Consider the following 27,840-nt stretch of genomic DNA (forward strand, 5'->3'; position numbering starts at 1 on the left):
AAACTTGGTGCCAGGAACATTAATAAAACCTTATTGTAAAGCCTTTCTCAATGGATCTGCCAGTGCTGTGTAGTAATGTTGTTTCGTGATCGAGATCGGCTCGAGTAAACCGCTGTCTAGTATTGCTCTGAGCTGATAAACTGTTTGCGCTGCGCAGCTCAGACGAGTAGTGTGGTTTCATTCTGCTTTCGTTTGCTGTGTGATGTTTCTCGTATGCAGCAGAAATGGCAGCTCTCTCTTATAAAAAGGTCGCAAAATGTGACCATTTACTCGAAGTCTAGAGCCCTGTATAGTGCTGTATTTCTGCTTTACATGAGCGCCACCTACTGTCAGAGAGCGAATTTGTCAATCTGAACTGACAAATTAGACATTCCTGTTGGTTGAACAGAGTTAATAGATATCAATCAATCAACAAAGTGTCCTGTGCTCACCACACACCGGCTATAGGTGGAGAGGAGAGATTTGGCTATAGGCCATAGAAAAAAAAAAAGCTTGGTTCCGGTTGGTTGTCAGTTGAGGTCATGGGTCGGTAGGGAATTTATTTATTAATTTTTTTCCCCCAGTGGCAGCAAGGGAAAGGTAGGAATAGGGGTGTGCCGGTTTCAGAATTGGTGATGACGGTTATGACATGAGTCAAATGTGACGATTGCGTTGTGACGTTCGTCTGTTATAGGACAACTTGAATAAACGAACAGACACGGATTAGCTACTTGATAGCCTAAATTAAAAAAATTAAATTAATATTTGTGTAGTGTTCAATGTTGTTATATATAGAGATCCGCAGATGGGGTATTATTTCATCCGCAACCGCATCACAAAACTCATCATCATAGGGGGTGGTGGTGGCGCAATGGATAAGGATAAGGTGGCGCAATGGATAAGACACATGCCTTTGGTGTGAGAGACCCGGGTTCGAATCCACTGTGAGACACCAATGTGTCCCTGAGCAAGACACTTAACCCCTAGTTGCTCCAGAGGCGTGCGACCTCTGACATATATGTGACCCGATCTGGCGAAATGAGTCGGAAGTCGCAACGTTCCATTTTAAGATATGGGCCGTTTATGTGGAAAAACAATGGAATAATAGATTTTTTTATTTATTATTATTATTGCTAAATTTCAAAGAACAGACATTCAAAAATAATCTCCTAAAGTTTCGTAGTCCAGATAATTGAGAAAAGGTATTTAAATGACTATTAAAGTTTACAAAGCTTTACTAAATTCGCTGGAAATGAATATTGCTTTTCTCAACTCCTCTCTTCACCTCTGCATTTCCCGGGAATCCCCTCAAACGTCTCTGCTTTCCAAATATGGTGTTACACGTTGTATAGAACCAATCATAAAGCTTAGAAATGTACACAAACGCTGATCATTTGTCAATGGGAAGCCCCGTTTCGACTGACCGGCACGCGATTGGTCCAGCCATCCTCCTCAGACTCGTAGCGCTATGTGTAAACAAGCTAGCAGATCTCCTCAGAAAGATTAAATATTATTAATTTGAGAAATGTCGCTGTCAAAAGAGAGCAAAGTCGCCAAAAAGTCGCCAAAAACGTTGAACTCACTGGAGGCTTCTAACCTAAGCTCTGCTGCTGGTCATCAAGAGTGGCTAAGGCTAGTCAGTGATTGTTTTGGATCTGGAGACGTGTTATCCTCTGATGACAGCGACAGCCCTGTGGTATTTATCGTGTATGGATGTGAGTGAGTGCAGTTATTCTGTGAGTGTATTTATCTGCAAGGAGAATCCATTACAATGTGTTTGATTTATTTAAACCCAATATTTAACTGTTGGTATCTCCGTTATGAATATGTTACACTGTTATTGTCATCTTCTAGCCTACACAAAGATATGATTGCATAGGCTAACATTATTTGTTCTCTGTTTCCTTGTCTCTCTGCCTCTCTCTCTCTCTCTCTCTCTCTCACACACACACACACACACACACACACACACACACACACACACACACACACAGACAGACAGACAGACACACACACAGACAGACAGACAGACAGACACACACACACACCCCCCCTCTCTCGAGCAAAACTGTAGCACCTCTGTTCAATCTTTCTGATTTTATTAAATGTTTGTAAAAGTGCCTTTTAAATTATTTATTCAAATAATTTTTTTTAAATAATTTGAGCTTCAGCCTGGCATAATAGCATATATTAATGTCTTTGGTCAAATTAAGCTGTACAATAAATAGTTCATCCCTTTAAATGCAATGGATTTTGAAAGATATCAACAAAAAACGGGCAAAAAACTTTAAAAGCGATTTTCTCAGGTTTTCAATTGGAAAAAGAGGGCAGACGACCATAATTCAAATGTGTATATCTTTACAACCATTCAAGGTATGACTTTGACTAGGATATCAGTTGAAAGCTTATGGTCTCCTCTTTCCATTAATACCAAAATCTCAATTTTGAAGTTTGGGTCACTGTGACTCATTTTGCTGGATCAGGTCACATATAGCAATTGTAAGTAGCTTTGGATAAAAGCGTCAGCCAAATGAATAAATGTAAATGTAAATAAATGTAAAAAATCATCCGCACCAACGTTTTCTGACCAGATTTCAAAGCCGTACCCGCCCGCCATCCGCTGATTGTTTTGCGGTCTATGGACGATGCAATGCTCTGCTGATGCGAGCCGCAAGAAAGCCCTTGTCTGTTCTAGAAAGGATGCAGCAAAGATATTTAATGCTAATGTATGAGGCATAGGCCTACGCTGAGTTTCATTCATTTACGATGAGATGCGCTCTAGTTCACAATGCAATGCAAGTTAACTACGGCGCCTCCATGTCACAGTTATTATATTTTCTGCTATATTTGCTTTTTATTTATTAAATACATACAATTGGTTGATGAAACATTTATTAAAATTAAGATTTTGTAAAAAAAAAAATTTTACAAAACGAAATTCGCTTTAAAGAAAGGCTTTCTACAAAGCAAAACTTAATGAAGTGGTAAAAACCATATTTACAAAACAAAAATACATTAAGTGGTAAAAACCATGTCTCCTGATATATTGCGCATCTTATGATCCTATCTTTTATTACATTTGTTTTTGAGCTAAAATGTAATAAACATCATATAGCCTATATACACACTGTATGTGTTTCTTTTATCAAACATGTTTGGGGCCAGTCAAGGGGTAATGAACGATCAGTTATCGGTAATGATACGTTGTTTATTATTGCAAATGTTTATTGCTAATGTTTATTATTGCAAATGTTTTCCATTTAATAAATCTCATAATGATGGCACATCACTATATCATAGTCATAGCTTTTAAGTTTTTTAGTCATAGCTAATCTCAAATGATTAGTGGTCACAATTGTTTTTAATTAGTATTTAAACATTCTCTATGATATATATTTTTTAACCCTTTCACGCATAGTGATCACTACAGTGGACAGCTATTAAAAAAGCATTTTCTTGAATTTGCATGGGTTTTTATGGCAAAGTTGCACATCAGCCTCTTAATTGGACCCTGGTGCATCATCCTATAAATTGCAGCCAAGTGGCAAGCCGTTGTGTTTCGATTTTTTTCCCCCTCCAAACCAAGATGGTCAAGGGTCAGTCAGACATGCCAAGTTGCTCCGGAATATCCACCCATTCCTTATATCCTAGGAGACTCTTGTAGGTAAAAAAAATATTGCAGCATCAAGCAATATCTAATGAGGCATATCACAGTAACATTTTCCAAGTTTTGATTTTAGATTGAGAGAAAACTCTGATTAATCACATGTCCACTGTAGTGGACGTCACGCATCAATTGCTATATTTCAGCTACAATTCATTATTATAATGTGAATATTGTTTTTGAAACTTAAAACCTAAAAATGTAATCTGCAGCGACTTTTTTACTGTAAATTAATGTATTTGTATTATTATAATATAATTTTCATTGACATCGAATTGATTACATAATGTATGACACTAGTAATGCATTACTTGTTAGATCAAAAAGTAATCTGATTTCGTAATGCACGTTATTGTAATGCATGTTTTTATTCATAACATCAAAAAGTAATCTGAATACGTAATGCATGTTACTTGTAGTGCGTTTTTTTGCTAATAACATCAAAAAGTAATCTGATTACATAATGCGCGTTATTGTAATGCGTTTCTATAAATAAATCTTGCATGTCACAAAAAACTTGTTTTTCCACCTCCACGAATGAGACGAGTGTTGTTCATTATGTCGCCTTGTTGAAGTAAATTGTAGTTTTTTTACCCCGGTCTTGAAGTAAAAAGATGACTATGAAAATGATTTATGGTGATTTATGATTACTACATTTTATTTTGTTAAATGCATGTGCTGTCACTTTAATTCAGCGTGCACACAGCAGAAATAAACCCACCTGGAACGGATTGCCGGACCGCATCCGCGTGGAGTGTGAAAGCTCGAACCTGTTAACATGGGTACGAAAAAAAAAAAAAACACACCGCATATGCACTGCAAACAGAGTATGTGTGAAACGGACGTCACACTCCACGCAGATTTACATTTACGCATTTGGCAGACGCTTTTATCCAAAGTGACTTACATTGCATTATCCTATACATTTATACATAGGAATGTGCAATCCCCTGGGATCGAACCTACAACCTCGCGTTGTTAACGCAATGCTCTTACCACTGAGCTACAGGAAAGCATGGAGAGCTACAGGAAAGATGCGGAAAGTGTCGCCTTTGTAAGTGACAACAACGTGAACGACTGTGTAGCTGACTCATTTGTTAGCATTGCTGGAGGACAAGAGTGCTATACAAAAACGGTGCTGTACAAAAACCTAAATTATAGTTCGCCTCAAAGTTGTTTATTTGTGTATTTATTTAATTTGTATTATTTCTTCCCCAAGCTCATAAAATAACTTTGGGTCGCACATAAATTGACAGGGTCGGTCGGAAACCGGAACCAAACAAAAAATTTTTAGGCCTAGGGTGATGTGTGTCTAACTTACAAAGAAGAGACTTTGTTGCTCAGCACATAAAGATAAACTACTTACCGTGATCTCAGACTGAGGTGATGTGGTTTCGCCACTGTATGGATCTTCATGTGTAGATTCAGGTTAGCTTTAATAGAGAAACTCTTTCCGCACTGAGCACACGTGTGCGGCTTCTCTCTGCTGTGGATCCTCTCATGTGTTTTATGATTTGATGGCTGACTGAATCTCTTATCACAGTGTGAACACTTGTAAGGTTTTTCTCCAGTGTGGATCCTCACATGTCTTTTTAGATGTGATGAAAGACTGAATCTCTTGTCACAGTGTGAACACTTGTAAGGTTTTTCTCCAGTGTGGATCCTCTCATGTATTTTCAGAGATGATGACTGACTGAATCTCTTGTCACAGTGTGAACACTTGTAAGGTTTTTCTCCAGTGTGAATTCTCTGGTGCAGTTTTAAACCATCCTCTGTAGTAAAAGTCTTCTCACACTCAAAGCACATGTACTCTCTCACATCAGTGTGAGTTTTCTCATGTTTATGTAAATTAGGCAGCTGTGAAAAACTCTTTCCACACACAGAACATGAATGCGGCTTCTCCTTCATATGAACTGTCAAGTGAGTCTTCAGGTTTGATGCACAGATAAATGTTTTGCCGCACTGATCACATGAGAACGGCTTCTCTCCGGTGTGAGCTCTCATGTGTAGCTTCAGGTCACTTTTAAAAGCAAAACTCTTTCCACACTGATCACACGTGTGCGGCTTCTCTCCAGTGTGGATCATCTCATGTCTTTTCAGATGTGCTGACTGACTGAATCTCTTATCACAGTGTGAACACTTGTAAGGTTTTTCTCCAGTGTGAATTCTCTGGTGCAGTTTTAAACTGTCCGCTGTAATGAAAGTCTTCTCACACTCAAAGCACATGTACTCTCTCACTCCAGTGTGAGTTTTCTCATGTCTATGTAAATATTGCAGCAGTGAAAAACTCTTTCCACACACAGAACATGAATGCGGCTTCTCCTTCGTATGAACTGTCAGGTGTGACTTCAGGTTTGCTGCACAGAGAAATGTTTTGCCACATTGATCACATGAGAACGGCTTCTCCCCGGTGTGGATCTTCATGTGAACATTAAGGTTTGATGATCGACTGAATCTCTTTCCACACTGATCACATGAGAACGGCTTCTCTCCAGTGTGAATTCTCATGTGAACATCAAGACATTGTTTGGTTGTGAGACTCTTTCCACACTGATTGCAGGTGAAAGATTCCTTGGCTCTTCTTTTCTTTAAAAATTTCTTTTTAGTCTTTGAGCGACTCAAAGGTTTTCCTCCAGGTTTGACATGATGTTCCTCCTTCACTTCACTCAGTTCTTCACTCTCCTCCTTCACTTCACTCAGTTCTTCACTCTCCTCCTTCACTTCACTCAGTTCTTCACTCTCCTCCTTGACTTCACTCAGTTCTTCACTCTCCTCCTTCACTTCACTCAGTTCTTCACTCTCCTCCTTGACTTCCATCGGGTCTGACATGAAAGAAACAAATATTACATTTAATTTTCAGTACATCAAAATAATGAACCGAGAGAAATATAAAGTGAAAGGACATGAAAGTGAGCCCTGATGTAATAGTAGAAAGTAGACAACTGTTATAAAATATTATAATTTGATGCCTTTTTATAAATTGATTATATGTCCTTGACACTTTCCATGAACGAGGTAAATTTATCTTCCAATTATTATCTTTAAAACATTATAGGCACAAATCCCTTCTTTCTTTAGCAAGAACTATTGATTTGATCAATGACACAATTATCTAACATGATATTAACATTAAAATATACAATACTGCCATATTTTGACACTAACTTTGAGATTGATATTTATTTGACTAAAAATTATTTAATTATTAATGGCCGTTCACTTTTCCTTGCACTGAGTTCCAGAGTCCTGCACAGGTTTGGGTACTCGACGGGTGACCCGCAAATTTTGCTCAAACTGGTGAAAAATATCCAACTTATTTTCACTTTTAAAAATTCATCATAACCGCGCAATCTGTTTGCAGTCGTCGAGATGGATGCTGAGGAGTTGAAGAAAAGAATAGCTAGTGGAGATGGTAAAGTTGTCGACAACATGTCATCAAAAATCAAGTCCAGTGTGTGGGAGAAATTTGGAGTTATCTGAAGAAAACAATATTGTGAAAGGCTTTGCTGCATTTCATGTTGGATAGCAGCAAATGTGGAACTTCATCGCTGAGGAAGCACGCAGATAACTGTGGTAACAAACCGAGCATTTCTATCGAACAGTATTTTTCAAATTTAACACTGTTCAGTATGTGTGGTGTGCAGGGCGTGTTTGAACCCAAAATTGTCCGATTTAGGCTAAACAAAATAGCATGGCAGATATAGTGTTGTAGCCGCGTCTGTTCGATTGGTAAAATGTTATAAGGCTACTCAGTTGTGTGGTAACGTTAGCCATGTTCTTCATTTTCCTCCTTTTGACAGCTTCGGCTGAAGTTGTCCTTGTGTTAATTGTCCTGTAATAATTTCTGTATGATCTGGCAATAAACATTTTTGTAAGTGTGTCTATAATGTGATAGTCTAAACTGATTTTATTTCGGGTCGGGTGGTCGGTTCTATTTTAAGCGGGTCGGGTGCGGATTTTAATTAGTGCTTTTGTTGGAAAACGGGTCGGATGCGGTTTTCAGCACTGCGGGTACGGGCGGGTATGGATTTACAAAATCGTAACCGTGCAGGACTCTGCTGACTTCCATTCTTGCGCATGTGAAAGTGGGACACCAGAAACACAAGCTCAAGTGAATTACCCTGTGAGAAATAACAAGCGTTTGGCATTCAAGTGGAGTGGATTGTTTATTTTTACATTTTGAATTATTATTATTTGTTATATGTTATATATATGTTTGTAAAAAAGCTGCCGCAGAATGCGACGTCATTTCACGACCGTTGCAGTGTCTGTAGAAACTTCACAAGCTCAAAGTGTAGAGTGGCCATAACTTTAACTGGCTTTAAATTAACTTTTTTATTAGCATTATCTGTGTCCTACATGTTTCACTCAACCCTGTTACTCCTGACATGATTTTCCTCCTTTTAAAAACAAAGCATTTCTTAAAGCAGCACTCAGTAGCTTCGGGACTTCTTCGCTGTATTCTCGCTTTTTGCTCGCAGGTTTCTCTCTAGAGCTCCCCCCACAGCTTCGGAATAGATATTTGACAACACTGTTGTAAAAACTCGTTGTTGATTCTCAGACACCAGATGCTAGTAGATCAACGACATCAAAGCAGACGGGACATTCTTTAAAACGTCGTCTTCATTCCGGTTCGGACAGCGTGAGGGAGTGCAATAATGACAGCATTTTAGCAGATTTCTTTTGGCCGTAAAGCAATTGTTTACATCGCGAGACCTGATATCACGCAAGACTTCCTGACGCAGCGGCCGGCGGCCCGCCGGCTCAAAGTTGCAAGTGCGTATTTTCCGCTCACGGGCACCAGGGGGGTGCGAAACGACCACCATTCAACCCGAAATAAGTAATATAACCATTCCAATGACTCCGAAGCTGTTCAGTTAAGGTAAAAAAAGTTACTTAGTTCACCTTTAAAACACAAGAAAATAATCTCAATCCATTGTCTCAGTTTTTACACAAACTGTAGCATTGACTGTATTCATCAACCCTGTTACCAAAGTTACTTTAAGAAGAATCTCTATAACTTGTATTATATATGACAAATACAACTTTATCAGTAACTTGGTGTTTACTGACTATTCCAAAAAAACAAAAAACTATTTGTAAACTGTTGAAAATGACTAAACTTCTGGTAATGTTGTTGCAAAATGGGAACCAGATATAAAATAAATGTAAAATAAAACAGTTAAAATAGTATTTAGCTCGATCTGATGTTGACAATATGATGTTGGCCTACTGCCGAGTCTGATCAATAGCTCCTGTCTGCCTTGAAAAAAGTTATTCTGGACCTTTGGCGCCGCGTCTTTAAAATTTGAACACATTATTCTTTATGAGAGTGTACACACAACAGCGGCACCAATCGGCGTCTGTCCGCGGCGCCCAGCAACGGCTCAGAACCTTGTTCAAAATCCTGCCGCGACACAGAGCACCATTTACATAGTTTTGTATGGGCGGTTTGGACGACAACACACATGCATTATATAATTGCACTGCATATAATGTGTGCTGGTCTAAAATTAAGAAACCCCTAGAAAACAGTAAAAAAAATAAATTAAAATAAAAACATAGGAACATTGTGTGTACAATTAAGATAGGCTACTTAATTTATTATTCCAATATCCAAATATGATACTAAATACCACAGGGAAAAGGGCTTCTATTTGTGACGTGCTGTCTTTGCATTTAAACATTGCACATTTTAAACAGGACACGCATTAGCTGAATATATGTTAGCCAATACAAACATATTTATAGAAAACAGTTGCCAATGAATAGACAGGAGTCCAATAATAGCATAACGAATCACTTATTCTAAAAATAATATAAAGTATAAGTTCCGAATCAGACATATAATGAGGGCTGTGTTAACAGTAAAACGTCCGTCATTTAACGAATTTTAAAAGCAGGGATGGATAATACAAAATGCTTTTTGACAGAAAAAAAAACAAGCAAGAACAAAATTTAAACTTAGCCCGTCAATTTTCATTTTACAATGATCTTCTCTCTCTCTGTGTGCGTGCGTCCGTGTTTATGAGAGTTGTGAGAGAGCTCGCGCAGCACTGATACAACGGCACTTTTTAATCCATAAGTAACTAACGCGCTAGTTTTCATACAAAATAAATATGTACTGTAACATAATTATGTACTTTTTAGTTATAATTAACACAATAACGTAACACATGAAGGCTACATTTCTCAACACTGAGAATGAATGAATACATAAACGCCTGTTTCTCCAGACTCGCGCTTATCAGTAGGCTAATCCACAAATCACAGCACTTTCATAATCACTAAGCCATAGCGATTTCAAGATTTATAGTTCAGCATTACTTGAGCATTTTATTATTTGCATGACTGAATGATGTCTTCCTCTTTTCTGAGTGACCATGAATAACTTAACGGAGTATTTTAAGATAATCCATGCGATCTGTGATCATAGAATCCATAAGATTAAGTTAACTGAACTCAACAATCAACTTTCCACATCGACCCCAGGCCGTTTACCTTCAGGAGTCAGAAGTACCGTACTGTCCTCGCTTATGACATCAGTCAGACGGCAGCCGCGGGAGTGGAAGGGGGATCGAGCGGGAATCTTTATTGGTGTCGATTTTCAGTCTCTTTTTAATGATAGGCCGTACGCATCTGTCAATCATCCCCGCTTGCTATTTGGGGAATGAACCCAGCGCTATGATTGGTCGAACTCTTCCTCTTTTGCTGTAGCTTCCTGTTTGCAAAGTACGCGTGCACAGAGGCGTCACCAGGTTCTTGCGTAGTTTAGAGTGACACATCGTACCAGCGTACTTTGAAGTCAAAATGCGTATCCGCTACGCAAAATGCGTACAGGTTGGCAGATCTGCATTTAAAATAAGGACCAGGAGACAAATATATAACATTTTAAAACATTTTATTTTAAACTTAATCTTCCTCTGTTTATAATCCCCTCAGTTATAAAGGCAGAAATGTCAACACAACTAGGGCTGGGATAAACGATTATTTTTTAAACGATTAATCTAGCGATAATTTTTTCGATGCATCGATTAATCTAACGATTCATTTTTCCAGTCCGATTCGATTTCGATTCGATTATCAATTATCTCCCCAATCCCCATTAATTGACTAATAGCAATTTATACATGTTCATTTACATATCTGAATGAAAAAAACATGAATTCCTTAACATTGCAATATATGTTTATTGCTCTTAAAATTCCAAAATAAAAGACTATACAAGTGCATAGTAATGCATTCTTAGTCAGAGGTAGCATTCAATAAAACCTTAAAGCCTTGAAAACACATAGCTTACTGAAACAAGCTTACTGAACACATAGGGCCTAGCTTACTGAAAAAAAGTTCTTCTTTCAGATGAAAATAACAACAACTTGATGTCTAGCATTCAATAAAAAAATAAAAAGGTCACCCAAAATACTTGTTTAGAGCAATTGAAAGAATACAGTAACCAATGTAAACTTGGGGGCTTTAAGCTAATACAGAGAGTGCTTTTCCAACAAACAATAAATAAAAATTAACAGTGGGAGCCAGCAGCCTGTCATGGCGTCCTTCCTGAACCAACAGAATTGAACATTTATGTTGAAAACACATAGTCCTAGCTTACTGAAAAAAATGCATCTTTTAATTCTTCATTCACATAAAAATAACAACAACGTATAGTAATACACTCTGCCACTCACCTTTTTCTTAAAAAAAAAATACTAATAAAAAAAAGTACTTAACTAGAATTTAATAAATGGAACATTATTGTAAAGTGTTACCGATTTGTTATACACCGATTCAGACGTCTCGTGAGTTCAGTGTTGGACAGATCAGTTGTTTTAACCATTCATTAAAGTGAATCGGTTCAAATGAGTCATTAGTTCACGAATCGGACGTGTCAGTGGACCTGTAGTCTACGGCAAGCGTTGTGTGATTATCCCGCAGTTTATTTTTTACCACAATTCACACTCCGCGGTAATTCAAGAGAAAAAAATCTCCGAATGGTCCACGTGAAACTTTGGTTAGACTAAAATTGCCCTTTAAACCAGATTAACAGAAATCTGCTTTCTCAGTCAAGGCTTTAAATAGTCCTAGATTTAGTTTAGTCCAGAGTTTAATAAGCTGCATTCCTGGAGGAAGACTAGAGTTACTCCAGGACTAAATCGAGGCTTAAATTAAACCTACCAGGAGGCAGGTTTAACTTCAGATTAACATTGTGTTTCAAAGTGGACACGTGTATTACTTGGATACACACACACACAATTTAATGTATGTGTGTGTGTGTGTGTGTATATATATATATATATATATATATATATTAGGGCTGGGAATCGATTAAAAAAAATTAACTAATTAATTGCACAATTTCTGTAATTAATTGCAATTAATTGCGCTTCCCCAAAGCTTGTAATCATCAATATTTAAACTTAGAATCACCTAATTAAACAACACAGGAAAAAAAGGGAACAGAAAATAGCCCTATATTAAAATATTAAACATCAATATATCAATATATTATTCTTTTTCAATAATCAATCAACATAATCAATTTAACAGATTATTATTATTATTATTATTTTATTATTTATTAAAACAAAATATAGTCCTACAAAGCTATTATTACCAGAGCATGTGATCAGAGCAGGTCATTTTACCATTGTTGCCCAGCATGGCTATACCAGCTCAGCAAACAGAAGTCAACAGAGAAATTTCACGTTACTTGAGTGGACTTTACTTTTCCAGTGCTTAGTACATGATTGAAGCCTTTGGGCCGTTAACGACAGAGCCGCTGACACACACACACGGAACGGAGAGCTCGCCGCTGCTGGGCCATTAACGACAGAGCGAGCCGACACACACACACACACACGCACATGCACGCGCGGAGCACAGAGCGCGCCGACCGACCGACACACACACACACACACACACACACACACACACACACACACACACACACACACACACACACACACACGCGCGCGCGGAGCACAGAGCGCGACGCACATACCGAGCGGAAAAGACCCGCTCATGAAAGCTGCCCGAGAATGAAACCTGACCGCCGAACATGGAGGGGCGGGACGGCATATTTCGGCCTTTTTAATAGCAGACGCAACAGGAAATCATTAAAACGAGGCAAAAAAAAAAAAGTGCTGCGTCAATTGCGTTATTTTTTTTTAACGCGTTAAATATTTCAAATTAATCGCAAAGATTAACGCGTTAATTCCCCCAGCCCTAATATATATATATATATATATATATATATATATATATATATTAGGGGTGTAACGATACGCGTATTCGTATCGAACCGTTCGGTTCGGTTTTCGGTACGCATTACGTTGGACCATTTTTTCTGCCGACCAAAATTTCGTTATTTCAAATGAAGGCGCGTCGCGGGTGGCAAGCGCGCTCATAGAGGCTGGCGCGACCACAACATCAACTGGCAAATGCAATGCAAGGAACAAAACTGAGCTACTCTTATTGTGTTTGTGTGGACCGTTTATCAGTTTTGACCTGTGAAGCGGGACTCGCAAGCCCTATGCGCGAGCCTGATCAAGCAACACCACACAGCGCTAAGAGATCCAGACCAGTAAAGAAACCATTTGAATTTTAAATGCTGAAGTAATAACATCGCTGCGAGATCTAGTGAGAAACATGCACATTTCTCTGTTATTAACAGATCAAACAGCGCTGACGTGGAAACCAGGAAGAAACATCGTGCCATGAATGAACTGGCCAGTGTCCACAGATCAGCAACTAACTGCAAGGTATGGAAGTTTGTCAGGAATAGTGGGCTATAATGCTTTCAAATAACATTACGTTGGATTTATTTTGACATTATGAATACAATTGCTGCCCTCAAATGTTAATCTGACCTAAAATAAACCTGTTTATAACTAGCCTACTACTACAATATTACATTTCATTTTGTCCAAGGAGCTGTTTTGTTTTATATGCTCATAAGAAGAGTCAATTAGAGAGTAAATAGAGCTCCATTATTGCTCAGTAAAAAAAGCAACAAAAAAAAAAAAAAAAAAAAAAAAATCATACTTTATGATGTTAGTTTCATTAAATAAAATACTAATAAAAAAATAAATAATAATTCAAGGAAATTTATCTGGCATTTATTTATTTTTGCTGTATGGAAAACGTACCGAACCATATCGTATCGAACCGAACCGTGAATTTTGTGAACCGTTACACCCCTAATATATATATATATAGGCCTATGAAGAGTTCAGATGCAAAAGCCTCTAAGTGCCATCTGAAATTTTCTTTTAGAATGATCATTTTTATCAAGCTCGTATATTTAAGTTCAGTAATTTCACCTAAATGGCAGTGAAAATTACCTATTAAATGTAATTTAAGTGAAATTACTGAAATTAAATATACAAACTTGATAAAAATGATCATTCTAGAAGAATAAGTGCCATCTGAAATTTTCTTCTAGAATGATCATTTTTATCAAGTTTGTATATTTAATTTCAGTAATTTCACTTAAATTACATTTAATAGGTAATTTTCACTGCCATTTAGGTGAAATTACTGAACTTAAATATACGAGCTTGATAAAAATGATCATTCTAAAAGAAAATTTCAGATGGCACTTAGAGGCTTTTGCATTTGAACTCTTCATATATACACATACACACTACCGTTCAAAAGTTTGGGGTCAGTAAGAATTTTAATGTTTTTAAAAGAAGTCTCTTCTGCTCACCAAGGCTGCATTTATTTGATAAAAAAAAAAAAAAGTAATAAAGTAATAGTGAAATATTATTCCAATTTAAAACAGCTGTTTTCTATGTGAATATACAGTAAAATGTCATTTATTCCAGTGATCAAAGCTGAATGTTCAGCATCATTACTCCAGTATTCAGTGTCACATGATCCTTCACAAATCACTCTAATATGATGATTTGATGCTCAAGAAACATTCATTATTATTATTATCAATGTTGAAAACAGTTGTGTACAATTTTTTTTCAAAATTCTTTGATGAATAGAAAGTTCAAAAGAACAGTATTTATCTAAAATCTAAAGCTTTTGTCACATTAAACACTACCCTTCAAAAGTTTGGGGTCAGTAAGAATTTTAATTTTATTTTTGGGGGAAAGAAATACAAATAAATCAATACTTTTATTCATCAAGGATGAGTTAAACTGATCAAAAGTTACAGTAAAGACATTTATAATGTTAGAAAATATTCTTTTTTAAATAAATGCTGTTCTTTTGAACTTTCTATTCATTTTTTTTTTTTTTTTTGAAAATTTGTACACAACTGTTTTCAACATTGATAATAATAATGAATGTTTCTTGAGCATCAAATCATCATATTAGAATGATTTCTGAAGGATCATGTGACACTGAAGACTGGAGTAATGATGCTGATAATTCAGCTTTGATCACAAGAATAAATTACAGTTTAAATATATATTAAAGCAACACTATGTAACTTTTTTAACCTTCATTATATATTTCCAAGATCCTTGTGATGGTACATCGACTTACAATAGGTTGAATGACACGTCTGCCATAGCCTGACAGGGTCTGTATCGCTTTTACTGGCACTATGTAACTTCGGGGTTCGGGTAGTAACCAGAGCACAAAAAGAACTACAGAATTTGACTGCTTTACGGCATACGTCACTTCCCCCACCACTTCGTCAAATATGGACGTGAGAGGCCAACCAGAGTTTGTTTTCGGCTTTCGTGCGTATGTTTTTGTCATGGGGGTTGTTTACACTAGGGCTGCACGATGTGTCGTTTAAGCATCGATATCGCGATGTGCAAATCCACGATAAGTCACATCGCAGGATGTGCGATATAGGCTGTTGTAGTTGATCCGTGATTCATTAACCGTACGGGCCAGCTGCTCCCTGGCCCTTGACGCATGTTTTTCGCGGATTAATTGCACATCTTAACCATCATAGAGTGAAAGTTTATCATTTGCATGTGTTTTTAAGTCCTGTCAGTTTAACAGGGCGCATATAAGAATGAGCAGAGAGAGAGAGAGAGAGCCGTGCGCGCTCACCTTCACCGTCTTCAAACAACACGAGCGCTGTCTTGCTCTCTCTCTCCCTTGCGCATATTAATCAAAATCAATTGACACGATGATGTCGGAAAAAAAACAAAAAAACTATTCAGTGATGAAATGTTTTCTGTGTTGATAAATCTTGTGCGATATCCTAAACTGCTGAGATAAACACAGCGCGTGCCGTAGACCAGTGGTTCCCAACCTTTTTTTGTCTGAGACCCCCTTTTTCCCAAGAAAATATTTTAGGGCCCCCCCTTCACATTTAATGATATTATCGCTCTTGTAAGCTTGCAGCAAGGATGACAAAATATGTTGTTTTCAAACAAACGGTAGGCTATGTTTACTATAAACAGATATGTTTATGCACAAATTATAGCCTATAATATTGAAAATACAATAACAAAAACATTAGTAGGCCCTTTGTAATTTAAAAATGTAAGCCTAGGAGTAGCCTATAAATTTGCCCTATTTTAAATGCAATAACAAAAATATCAGTATTCACACTTGTGTGTAGGTAAAAAAAGAATGAATATAGGCTATTACTAAATGACTTCTGTCTGGGGCCTCAATACTTGCATGTTATTTGTGAGGCTTTATCAATGTGAGGCTTTATTTTTGAGGCTTTTGGCGCTATAGCGAGCGATAACAAACATGGGTTTATTAACAGAATAATGCGTCTTTCGGAAGAACATTGTAGCCGGAACTACTTCTCTCTGTGTACGTCTATGACGAGTCACGCAGGTACTGGGCTACTCCGCAGCGGCCGCGATCTGAACCAGGGTAAAATAGTCCCAATGTAATCACTTATTATAGGTGTACCATAGTGATTCTGGATAAGACAAAAACACGGTTTGGAAAATGGATTCATGATGAACTCGCTCATTATATACATTTTGAACAGAAAAAAAAGTTAAGGACTGTTATTTAATGCAAATTGCTCAAAACTTTTCAAAATATGACGCGACCCCCCACAGAGCTCGCTGAGGCCCCCTTGTGGGCCGCGACCCCCCTGTTGGGAACCGATGCCGTAGACTACACGTCCGATTCGCGAACTAATGATTCCTTTGAACCGATTCAATTTAATGAATGGTTTAAACAACTGACCTGTCCAACACTGAACTCACGAGATGTCTGAATCTGTAACACTTTACAATAATGTTCTATTTATTAAACTATTTAACTACATTAGTTAACATTTACTATTAGTAAATTGCACTTCTACAACATTGTTAATTTCAACATTTAGGCTATAGCCTTATTGAAATCATAAGTTGTACAGTATGTGTTAACATAGTTAATGCACTGTGAAGTAACATTACCAAACAATGAACAGCTGTATTTTTATAAACTAAGATAAACAAAGATTAATAAATGCAGTAACAAAAGTATTGCCCATGGTAAGTTCATGTTAGTTATTAGATACATTAACTAATGTTAACAATTCAAACCATATCCTAAAGTTACAAACAAATAATTTACTCTAATTTAAATAATACCCTGATGTTTAAATTATTTAAAATGAGAATGTAAGTGTGCTAGAGGTCGACCGATATGGGTTTTTTCAGGCCGATGCCGATGCCGATCTTTTGAAATCCGGGTCGGCCGATGGCCGATTAATGCTGCCGATTTATTTTGGCCGATTATGTGCTTGTTTTTAACCTCTATTTGAAAGATAAAATATAACACAAATAATTACTTAAGATAGACAAGATTTCTCAACAAAAACATTTATTGAACACTTGACCAATCTGCACTTGTTGTGACCTTGAGATATGTTTGGTAATTGTACCTGAATGAATTAAATTAATTTGCTACATTTCAGATTAATATATTTGTTTTCCTTAAAATTGTAATTAACAGTAACTTAAACACTTTGCAGTTTGAATGATGTCTTGTAAACAAAATGACGGAGTATGTTTTTATGTTTCCACTGTTCGATCGCATCCGCGCCTCACACACACACACACACACACACACACACACACACACACAAATATAAGTAAACACTTTGCGACTTTAAACACACGCGACTTTTCGATCGCGCCCGCGCCCCTCTCTCCCTCTCCCGAGTCTCCCTCTCCCTCTCTCTCTTCCACACACACACACACACACCATACTCCAGCATTGCAATCTTTACATCGCAGCCTGCTTCAGAGCTAAGGCGGGGCTACAGATTAGGTGTCCCCAAAGAACCCGCGTATCTAACAGTAGTTCCGCATAGGGCTGGGCGATAAAACGATAACGATATGTATCGCGATAGACACGTAATCAATATCAATAAAAAATGCGTTCGATAAAACGTTCGATAATTATTTTATTTTTTTTTTCGTTGGAAGAAACCAGCAAAGCAAGTTTGATTGCATGAACAAAGGCACTCACTCTCTAGTAACTAGATAAAACAGAAAAAGTCAGCTCGCCTGACTTAAAGTCTGACCGTAGTCAGACCAATGTCGTCTGCAGATTATGCAAGACCGTCGTCAGTTTTTCTGTTATTCGCGTGCTTATGCGCTGTTCTAGCTAGTTTCTCAGCGCATACATGTGAAGCTCACATGCACTAAAAGCCTGTCTACCAGCGCCTGAATACTAAGTTATCTTTCGAGTCTTATTTTGCTAATACTGTTATACACACAAGGTTTACATAAACTAGTCGGATATGTCTAAAGTGAAAGCAAACTTGAGAAAATTGAGAGAAAATCTGCTTGTCAAATGCGTGTATAATAGACGCGTCGCGCGCAGCTCTTAAAGAGACAGTAGTAATAGTAAACACGCTGCCGCTTGTCCTTAAAGGGATAGTTCACCCAAAAATAAAAATTATCTCATTATTTACGCACTCTAATGTTGTTCCAAACCTGTATTAATTGCCTTCTAATATTTTCTAATATTAATATTTTGAAGAATGTGGGTATCCAAACAGTAGCTGGTCCCCATTGACTTCCATAGGAGGAAAAATATACTATGGAAGTCACTGGGGTACATCAACTGTTTGGTTACCCACATTCTTCCAAATAACTTTTATTTTCAACAGAAGAAAGAAACTTATTCGAGTTTAAAACAACGTGAGAGAGTAAATTATGAAAATTAGAATTTTTAGGAGAACTATCCCTTTAATGTTAATAAAACAACAAAAAGAGAAAATCACTCACTGCTCTTGACTAATAACTTTATTAATAGCTTTAATAAGTATCAATGTATAATTTATAGAAAATAGAAAGAAATAGATTTATATAATTTATAGAAAGAAATCGTAATATTATATTTTTGCCATATCGCCCACCCCTTTATAAAGCATTTCTTACGTATTCTTTAATTTTGCACCTTAATGTTAAGAGATAATTGTTAAGTGTTCATTGTGATTTTAGACTTTTGAGTTTTCCATGGTCGTGTTGACATTTCTGCCTTTTTAACTGATGGGATTATAATCAGAGGTAGGTTAAATTTAAAATAAAAAATCTTTAAATGTAATATATTTGTCTCCTGGACTGGTCCTTATTTTAAATATGTTATAAAAAAATTCAATAATTATCGATATCGACCGATATGAAACACTTATATCGTGATACAGTTTTCAGCCATATCGCCCAGCCCTAGTTCCGCATTACATGAATTAATTTGCACGCGAGTTTTATTTATTTTTATACCATGTAACGTTATTCTCCGTGTAAATGTATACACCGAACCATGACGCCCGTACCGTTTCGGTTCAATACGAATACATGTTCCACCCCTAGTCTACAGTGAAATACAGTCACAAATTACACTGTTTGGCCAGCATTTTAACCGTGTTTAATCCAGCTATTAGCTAACAGTATGCTAAAGTTAACTGCTGACTAGCGTCACGTTTCTAACGTCCGTTTTCAGAGCATCCAAGAGAAGCACAGGCATAACAGTAGCACAGAAATACGCATTGATATTCGGTCTGGTAAATAACGGTCGTTAAGGCACCAGTGCCGTATTAGCACCGGGTCTGTCTGTAGCTACCCAACCCTAGCGACGACGCTAGCAAAGCCAGTCCTTCACTAACCTATGGCCACTTTTTTATTACTTATTTCTCTGCATTGAGTGACAACCCTCTCAAATATAAGACACACAAAACAGAACAAATAAAAGTATCAGATTCTCTGTCTGTAATTGCAAAATTCTTGCTTACTTATTGTTGTGACATGATAGCAACCCTTCTGCTGTGCTAATGCAACCTCAACTACGCTATCAATATCCACCGAACGTCATGTCGCCTATTCATATTTTTTCTCGAAGTTGGCAGTAACATATCAAAAGGTTTTAATTAAATATAAAGGAGTTTTCTCCAAGGAACTTAGCTCCTTCCTTAGGCACTGGATGAGGTCTGCTCACTCTGCTGGAGAATGACTCTAGGCGCAGCGTGCGTCCACAACAACAACACAAGGCTGCCCACAGATGCGCCCGCCTAATAATCGGCTTGATATACTGGATATTGGCCGATGCCGATTATGTAAAAAAATGCAAAAAATCGGCCGATTAATCGTCCGACCGATTAATCGGTCGACCCCTAAAGTGTGCTTACCCCATATTTGTTGGTAAGAAAAAATTTGATTAGATTTAATTTCACATCGCAATATATATCGCAGAAAAATAAAATATCGCAATGTAATTTTTTCCCAATATCGTGCAGCCCTAGTTTACACCTGGCCACTTCATGCATTTTCTCAGATCGGACAGCTATCCGATCGTGAAAAGTCCAGGTTTAAATGCCCTCCGAAACGCATTTGAGACGGATATGAATCCGATCCCTCAAACCACTTCAGGAGGAGATCTGAGACGCATTCCAGACGAAACTGGACAAGTGTAAATGCATATGGTTTTTGAAACCACATATGTAAATTGTACTCCTCCCAAAAAAAAAAAAAAAAAAAAAAAAACCTGTGAGAGCGTGTTATAGGCTATATGTTATATCCAGATATGACGACGCGCTGGAACACGCATCACCGCAGATGAGCAACTGCATCAAGCCAACGTGCAAACTATCGCAAATCAAAGTGAAAGTAAGTCGCAGACGCTTAACACACAATCTTCATCATTAAAAGTAAAGAAACGAAATGATCTTTCCAGGGCTGTTACTGCTTTCTCTTATTGCGGTCTTTGATTTTGAAATTTTAGCTGATGATCTATAAAATGCAGCTCATATCTCAGTGACGTGCACTCCATTAAATCTGCATATAGCGCGAGAATTGAAGATCGAATTTAAATCCGTTTCGCAAAAATACATTTATGTGACCAGGTGTAAATGGAATCGTTTTGATAAATCAGATAGCTATGCCTCACGAACTAGTTTGCCAGCTGAACTCAGGTGTTGTGAGGTGTATAAATCACGTAGTCCTGAGGGATATCAGACGACGCTGTTGATTGATTCCTGCGATTATCATGAGAACAGCTTTCAATATCTCACATAATTATCAGGACATAAATAAGCCTAACGTAGAGGTTGTAAATAGTGTAAACGAGCACAATTTGCAAACTATTATGATAAATTGCAATAATCATGTGTAATGACATCATAACGGCCAATGTTATGAAATAATGCGACGTACATTTAACTTAATTGATGTTATATGGCATTTTGTAATGTTTACATTCCAATAAAAACAACACAAATTAAATTATACAGTAGGCCTAGACTATAGACTATTTACTTGTGATTTAGCTGCAATCATGTAAAAACGTTATAATATAATATATTTACGACAGTGCAAGTATTCCACAGCGACTCTAGGGGTCGCTGTTTGACAAAAACACAATTTCTACTTAGTGTGGCTTTAAAATAGAAAACAGTCATTTTAAATTGTCATAATATTTCACAATATTACAGTTTTTTTATTGTTTTTTATCAAATAAATGCAGCCTTGGTGAGCAGAAGATACTTCTTTTAAAAACATTAACAATCTTACTGACCCCAAACTTTTGAACGGTAGTTTGTATACATTACAAACAGACTTCCAGCATTTATTTTCTTTTATTCCATAGCTGGTGTGTGCAGTTTATTTAGCTTGCTTAAAATAATTTTCTCTTGTTTAGTAAAATTTTTTTGATTGCAGTCTTTTTCTGATTCCATTGTTTCCTTGGATTTGCTTCTCAGTTCCATGCAATTTTAAGCTTTTCTTGGTTCATTCCATGTTTTACAGGCAACCTCTATCATGCTAATTCAGATTAGCACAGTTGGTTTTAAATTAATCTGGTTTATTTTAGTTCAGGACTCCATAGTCCAGGTGTAACTAATCCGTACTTAATCTGTGTTACAGAAAGCCATTTTTTAAGACACGATTAACTATTCTTGATTAAGGCCTACTCCTGGCTTAATTTAAACCCTGTCCGGGAAACCGCCCCTAAATGTAATACATTTCTCTCCTGGTCCTTTAAATAGGTCATAAATAATATCAATAATATCAATATCGACCGATATGAAACACTTATATCGTGATACAGTTTTCAGCCATATCACCCAGCCCTACTACAGAATTACAGCAGCATAATATGTCCAAAATAAGATGGACATATTAAATCCAATCTAATCAAATCTAAAATAGGGCTGTAGTTTGATGTTATGATTCATTAGATCATTAAAATAACATTTTATATGCGCAGAAACTGAAAATTATCCTAAAACTTTTGAAAATAAAGAGCACCAAAGAGCACTAGGCTATTGTTCCAAGAGTAAAACGCTATTCATATTTATAAGTAGGCTATTGATTTAATGTCTCAAGTTGCTCATTATAGGCTGTAAAGTATGTAAAAGTAAAGTAAAATAATGTAAAACAATCACACAAACGAACACAACATCGCTCAGGTCTGAATGAACTCAACATATTCTCCTCATGCTCGCTGCTGCTGCACTAAATGTTTATTTCAGAAGGAAGACGCCAGAAAAGACGCACAAGTATCGCTGTGATCGATGAAAACAATACATAAATGAGTCTGCCGCTTAATCAAACTGTATAAAGTGTGTGTGATGGTAGTGTAAATATGATAAATACCGTGAACTGCTCTCCTCACCTTAGAAGACTCGACGCTGAAACTCTCAATGGCGGAAGAGACGGCGCGAGCGAGAGGTGACGTCATCGGCCTCCAACGCACGCGCGTACGGGACACCCCCGCAGCCAATCAGGGCCAGCAGATTTAGCTTTAGTAGTAGCCTATGGGATCAATTTCCCGCCTAAAGTATTGCAGCCACGCATCCAAAAATAATAAGCGTGAATAAGCAGTTTCATGTAAATTAGGGTGGGCTTAAGCGTCACCATTGGTCCACTAGTTCTAGATTGACAGCTAGAACAATCGAAGCCAGTCAATCGAAGAGGGGAGTTGACGTCACACCAATGCGACTCATGGCTACTGATGCTTATACAGGGGAAGATGACAGTTTAATTTAACTTTACAAAGACTTCTATCTATCTATCTATCTATCTATCTATCTATCTATCTATCTATCTTCAAACCTTTTCTATCTATCTATCTATCTATATATATATATATATATATATATATATATATATATATATATATATATATATATATATATATATATATATCTTCAAACCTTATCTATCTATCTATCTATCTATCTATCTTCAAACCTTATCTATCTATCTATCTATCTATCTATCTATCTATCTATCTATCTATCTATCTATCTATCTATCTTCAAACCTTATCTATCTATCTATCTATCTATCTATCTATCTATCTATCTATCTTCAAACCTTTTCTATCTATCTATCTTCAAACCTTATCTATCTATCTATCTATCTATCTTCAAACCTTTTCTATATATCTATCTATCTATCTATCTATCTATCTATCTATCTATCTATCTATCTATCTATCTATCTTCAAACCTTATCTTTCTATCTATCATTCTAACTAATCTTTCTTTCTTTCTTTCTTTCTTTCTTTCTTTCTTTCTTTCTTTCTTTCTTTCTTTCTTTCTTTCTTTCTAACTAACCATCCATCTTTCTTTCTTTCTAACTAATCCATCTTTCTTTCTAACTAATCCATCTTTCTTTCTTTCTTTCTTTCTTTCTTTCTTTCTTTCTTTCTAAATAACCGATCCATCTTTCTTTCTTTCTAATATATCTTTCTTTCTTTTATTCTAACTAATCGTTCTTTCTTTCTAACTAATCTATCTTTCTATCTAATCCATCTTTCATTCCTTCTAACTAATATATCTTTCTTTCATTCTAACTAATCTATCTTGCTTTCTTTCTTTCTCTTTCTTTCTTTCTAACTACTATCTTTCTATCTAATCTGTCTTTCTTTCTAACTAATCTATCTTTCTTTCTTTTTAACTAATCCATCTTTCTTTCTAAATAACCAATCCATCTTTCTTTCTTTCTAATATATCTTTCTTTCTTTCATTCTAACTAATCGTTCTTTCTTTCTTTCTAACTAATCTATCTTTCTATCTAATCTGTCTTTCTTTCTAACTAATCTATCTTTCTTTCTTTTTAACTAATCCATCTTTCTTTCTAACTAATCTATCTTTCTTTCTTTCAACTAATCAATCTTTTTTCTTTCTCTCTTACTAATCTATCTTTCTTTCTAACTAATCTTTCTTTTTACAGTTTTTCTCAGTCGCTTTGGTGCATTTCTCACATCACTATTTACATTTGCACAACAGTTAATGCAGTTCTCAAAACAATTAGTACAAACTGCAAAACCTAGTTGATAACCTGCAAAAGCGTGTCACTTGCTCAAAATGGATAGCTCATTCCTCAAAAGCAAGTACTCATGTCAATGAAAGTGTCAGTGTCATCAAGATGAAAAGTCCTGACACCATTGTTTATGAACAAGATAGTCAAATGGCTTTGTCATGTTTTCATTATGACAGTTTACTCTGTAAATGTTTTCCAATGCAAAAAAGTCAGATCTTGGTGACACTACCTGAAAATGCTCAAGACAGCACTATATACTATTTGCACAGCCATCTGAAAAATACAGTAAAGTTACACATTACTGTATTTAGTGAGGTAAGTACAAGACACTGAATATGTATGTTTCACATTTTTACTGCATATGCTCTTTGCAATTCTAATTTGTTCACAGCATTGTGCAAAATAAAAAAATACACCCTTATTTACAACAAACATAAACTCCCTTTGGGTAGAGCTGTGCACAACTGGAAACAATATTGCAGTACATATTGGAACTGAACATACAACATACATAGTACTGTAATCATTCATGCACATCCAGACGAGCTGAGATTCACCTGAGAGAAATTGTTCAATTTAGGAGACATTTTCAGAAAAAAATAAAAGATTAAAAAAAATGTGTAAAATTTGCTTGACAGATTTTGACAACTAGTTCAACATTTTTGTATGTAATGACTCAAGCAATGAAATGACTTGAGGACTATTAGTTTTATATGGAATGACTATTCAGCATTCACAAGTATAGTTAATTTTGACTGACATGACATAAGCAAATGATAATGTTATAAAACAGCCGAGAGTTGTATGAAAGCAATTGATGCATGTCCAAAAGCATTTGCAATTTGTTGGAAGGAATGAGAATCTGCTACTATGATGTGCACAAATGACTAAATGTTGTGGAGGTTGAACTAACTGTTGTGCAAATGTAAATAGTGATGTGAGAAATGCACCAAAGTGACTGAGAAAAACTGTAACTTATCTTTCTTTCTAACTAATCTATCTTTCTTTCTCTTTCTTTCTTTCTAACTAATCTTTACTACTTCAAACTACTTAAAACTTCTAACTACTTTTAACTTCTTCAAACTCTCTGGTCCGGCTTTCTCAAGCCAACTTAAAGTTTGTCTCAACAAACTTTTTTTTCTAGTTATTATTCTTTTTCTTTTTCTTATTGTTCCACACAAAGTTTGGCGCGTAACTCGTCCCGCACCGTTTGTCACAGACCCATGACAGTGGTGGATACAGAACATCATTAATAGGTGGGCCTGGTGTAAACTAAATTCATAGATTCGCCTATCTAAATAATGTATACCTTAATGGTCCAGTGGTAGAACTTTAGCCAACCGTGTCAGAAGTTTGGGGTTCAAATCCACACTTGTATATATATATTTATTTTTTCGTATAGTTTTTTTTTTTACTCATCAAAACCGATTATGTTCATCAGTGGTTGTATATCAAGCAGGGGCACATGTGTGTGCATTATGTTTTGTGATTTCACCAGAACGATTAGAGTATCCGCAACGGATTGAAGCGCATGTCCGGCGGTCCGAGTGTCTTCCGAGTGAAGACAGTGCAGCGGGTGCGCGAGCCACACGAGAAAACACTGTATCCGCACCACTGATCGCAGCGGCAACGAACACTTTGATCACTTGATTTTAAAAAACACATTTCAGTGCTAGATCGTCTCTTATTTAAAAAAAAAAAAACGAAATTAATTGTTTTTATTAATCTGATTGGGTGGGCCACCCATGAATCGGCGCCTGGGGGGAGATACAGATTTGACTCACTTGTGCAGCCAGCCACAAGCGGCCAGTCAATGAATTGCAGTTTAACTCATTTCCGTGTTGGTTTCAAGAGAGAGACGGGGAGGTTGCCGCTTGGTCTCGCCTTAAAGGTGCTCTAAGTGATGTCACGCGTTTTTTAGGCCCAACATTTTTTTGTCACATACAGCAAACATCTCCTCACTATCCGCTAGCTGCCTGTCCCCTGTTCACACTGTAAAAAAAAACGCGGTTTCTGTAGACACCACAGGCTCCACAAACGGCAACAACAACAAACTGGGCTCACCCGCACCACGAAACACAACAAACAGTGCTCCAGCCAATCACCGACAAGAAGTATTTGAGGGGTGTGGTTTGGGGGTTAGTGCGCGTGCACATGAAGGGGGTGTGTGGAGGAGAGAGAAGCATGAAGAGGGAAGTTTGAATTATGGCCGACACACGACTAAAGAGACGACGTTCCAATGAACAAATTGCAAAGAAGAGGGACAAGGATAAGGGACAAGGATCCGCAGGGATCTGTGTTAGGCCCTCTGTTATTTTCAATATATATGATGCCACTTGGAAATATTATAAGGAAACATGGAATTAGTTTCCATTGTTATGCTGATGACACTCAAATATATATTTCATCACGGCCCGATGAAAACGCTAAATTTTCCAAATTGACAGAGTGTGTTAAAGATATAAAAGATTGGATGACGCGTAATTTTCTTTTATTAAATCCAGACAAGACAGAGGTAATACTTATCGGTTCAAAAAACCGCCCACAAAACCTCTCACACTACAACTTTAACATCATAGGATGTCCTGTTACTTTATCCTGTACAGTAAAAGACCTGGGTGTTATACTCGATTGCAACCTGTCTTTTGAAAATCATATTTCATATGTTACAAAAACAGCCTTTTTCCACCTTAGAAACATTGCTAAGCTACGTAATATGCTATCAGTTTCTGATGCAGAAAAGTTAGTTCATGCATTCATGACCTCGAGACTGGATTACTGTAATGCTTTATTAGCTGGTTGTCCTGCATCCTCAATAAACAAGCTACAGTTAGTCCAAAATGCCGCCGCTAGAGTTCTTACAAGATCAAGAAAATATGATCATATAACACCGATTTTATCATCACTGCATTGGTTACCTATAAAGCTCCGTATTAATTATAAGGTATTGCTACTGACTTATAAAGCCTTAAACGGCTTAGCTCCAGTCTATTTAACGGATCTTCTATCGCCCTATAATCCATCGCGCTCTTTAAGATCACTAAATTCAAGTCTTTTGGTCATACCTAGGATATCCAGAACCACCAAAGGAGGGAGAGCATTTTCACATTTGGCTCCAAAACTCTGGAATAGTCTTCCTGATACTGTTCGTTGCTCAGACTCGCTCTCCCAGTTTAAAACTAGATAACAGTCGCATCTCTTCAGCCAGGCATTCATATAATCCTACAGTTCAAACTACAATCCGGCCTCTAGCTCATAAATGCCAGAGGAGAACTGGCCCCCGACTGAGCCTGGGTTCTCCCAAGGTTTTTTTTTTTTTTTCTCCATTAGGTCACCTGATGGAGTTTTAGGACACCATTAGGTCACTTGATGGAGTTTTTCGGTTCCCTGCCACTGTTGCCTTTGGCTTGCTCAGTTGGGGATATTTTGGGGATATTTAATTTAATTTTATCAATCAATAAATTCCTCTTGAAACAAACTTTGTTGTATTATTTA

The 27,840-nt window shown here is 36.8% G+C and overlaps 1 protein-coding gene and 1 long non-coding RNA gene across 6 annotated transcripts in view; both read right to left on the reverse strand.

Moving 5' to 3' along the window:
* LOC309491300 (uncharacterized protein) overlaps positions 1 to 27,840 on the reverse strand; it is a 65,094-nt gene that overhangs the window by 2,757 nt on the left and 34,497 nt on the right. For 4 of the 5 annotated variants that reach the window (XM_082160802.1, XM_082160806.1, XM_082160804.1 and 1 more), the window contains one exon: positions 5,010 to 6,465. In XM_082160802.1, coding sequence (XP_082016928.1) covers positions 5,010 to 6,465 — 1,456 coding nt within the window. Of the gene's footprint in view, positions 1 to 5,009; positions 6,466 to 22,690; positions 22,733 to 27,840 lie in introns of those variants that run through there. The other variant, XM_082160805.1, reaches the window with a different exon arrangement.
* Positions 17,204 to 17,879, reverse strand: LOC309480774. Its single transcript, XR_014199780.1, has 2 exons — positions 17,774 to 17,879; positions 17,204 to 17,738 (listed from the first exon to the last, which is right to left on the reverse strand). It is a non-coding gene; the product is annotated as an uncharacterized lncRNA (long non-coding RNA).

This window comes from Leuciscus leuciscus (assembly GCF_965113295.1).
Source record: "Leuciscus leuciscus genome assembly, chromosome: 1".
NCBI lineage: Eukaryota > Metazoa > Chordata > Actinopteri > Cypriniformes > Leuciscidae > Leuciscus > Leuciscus leuciscus.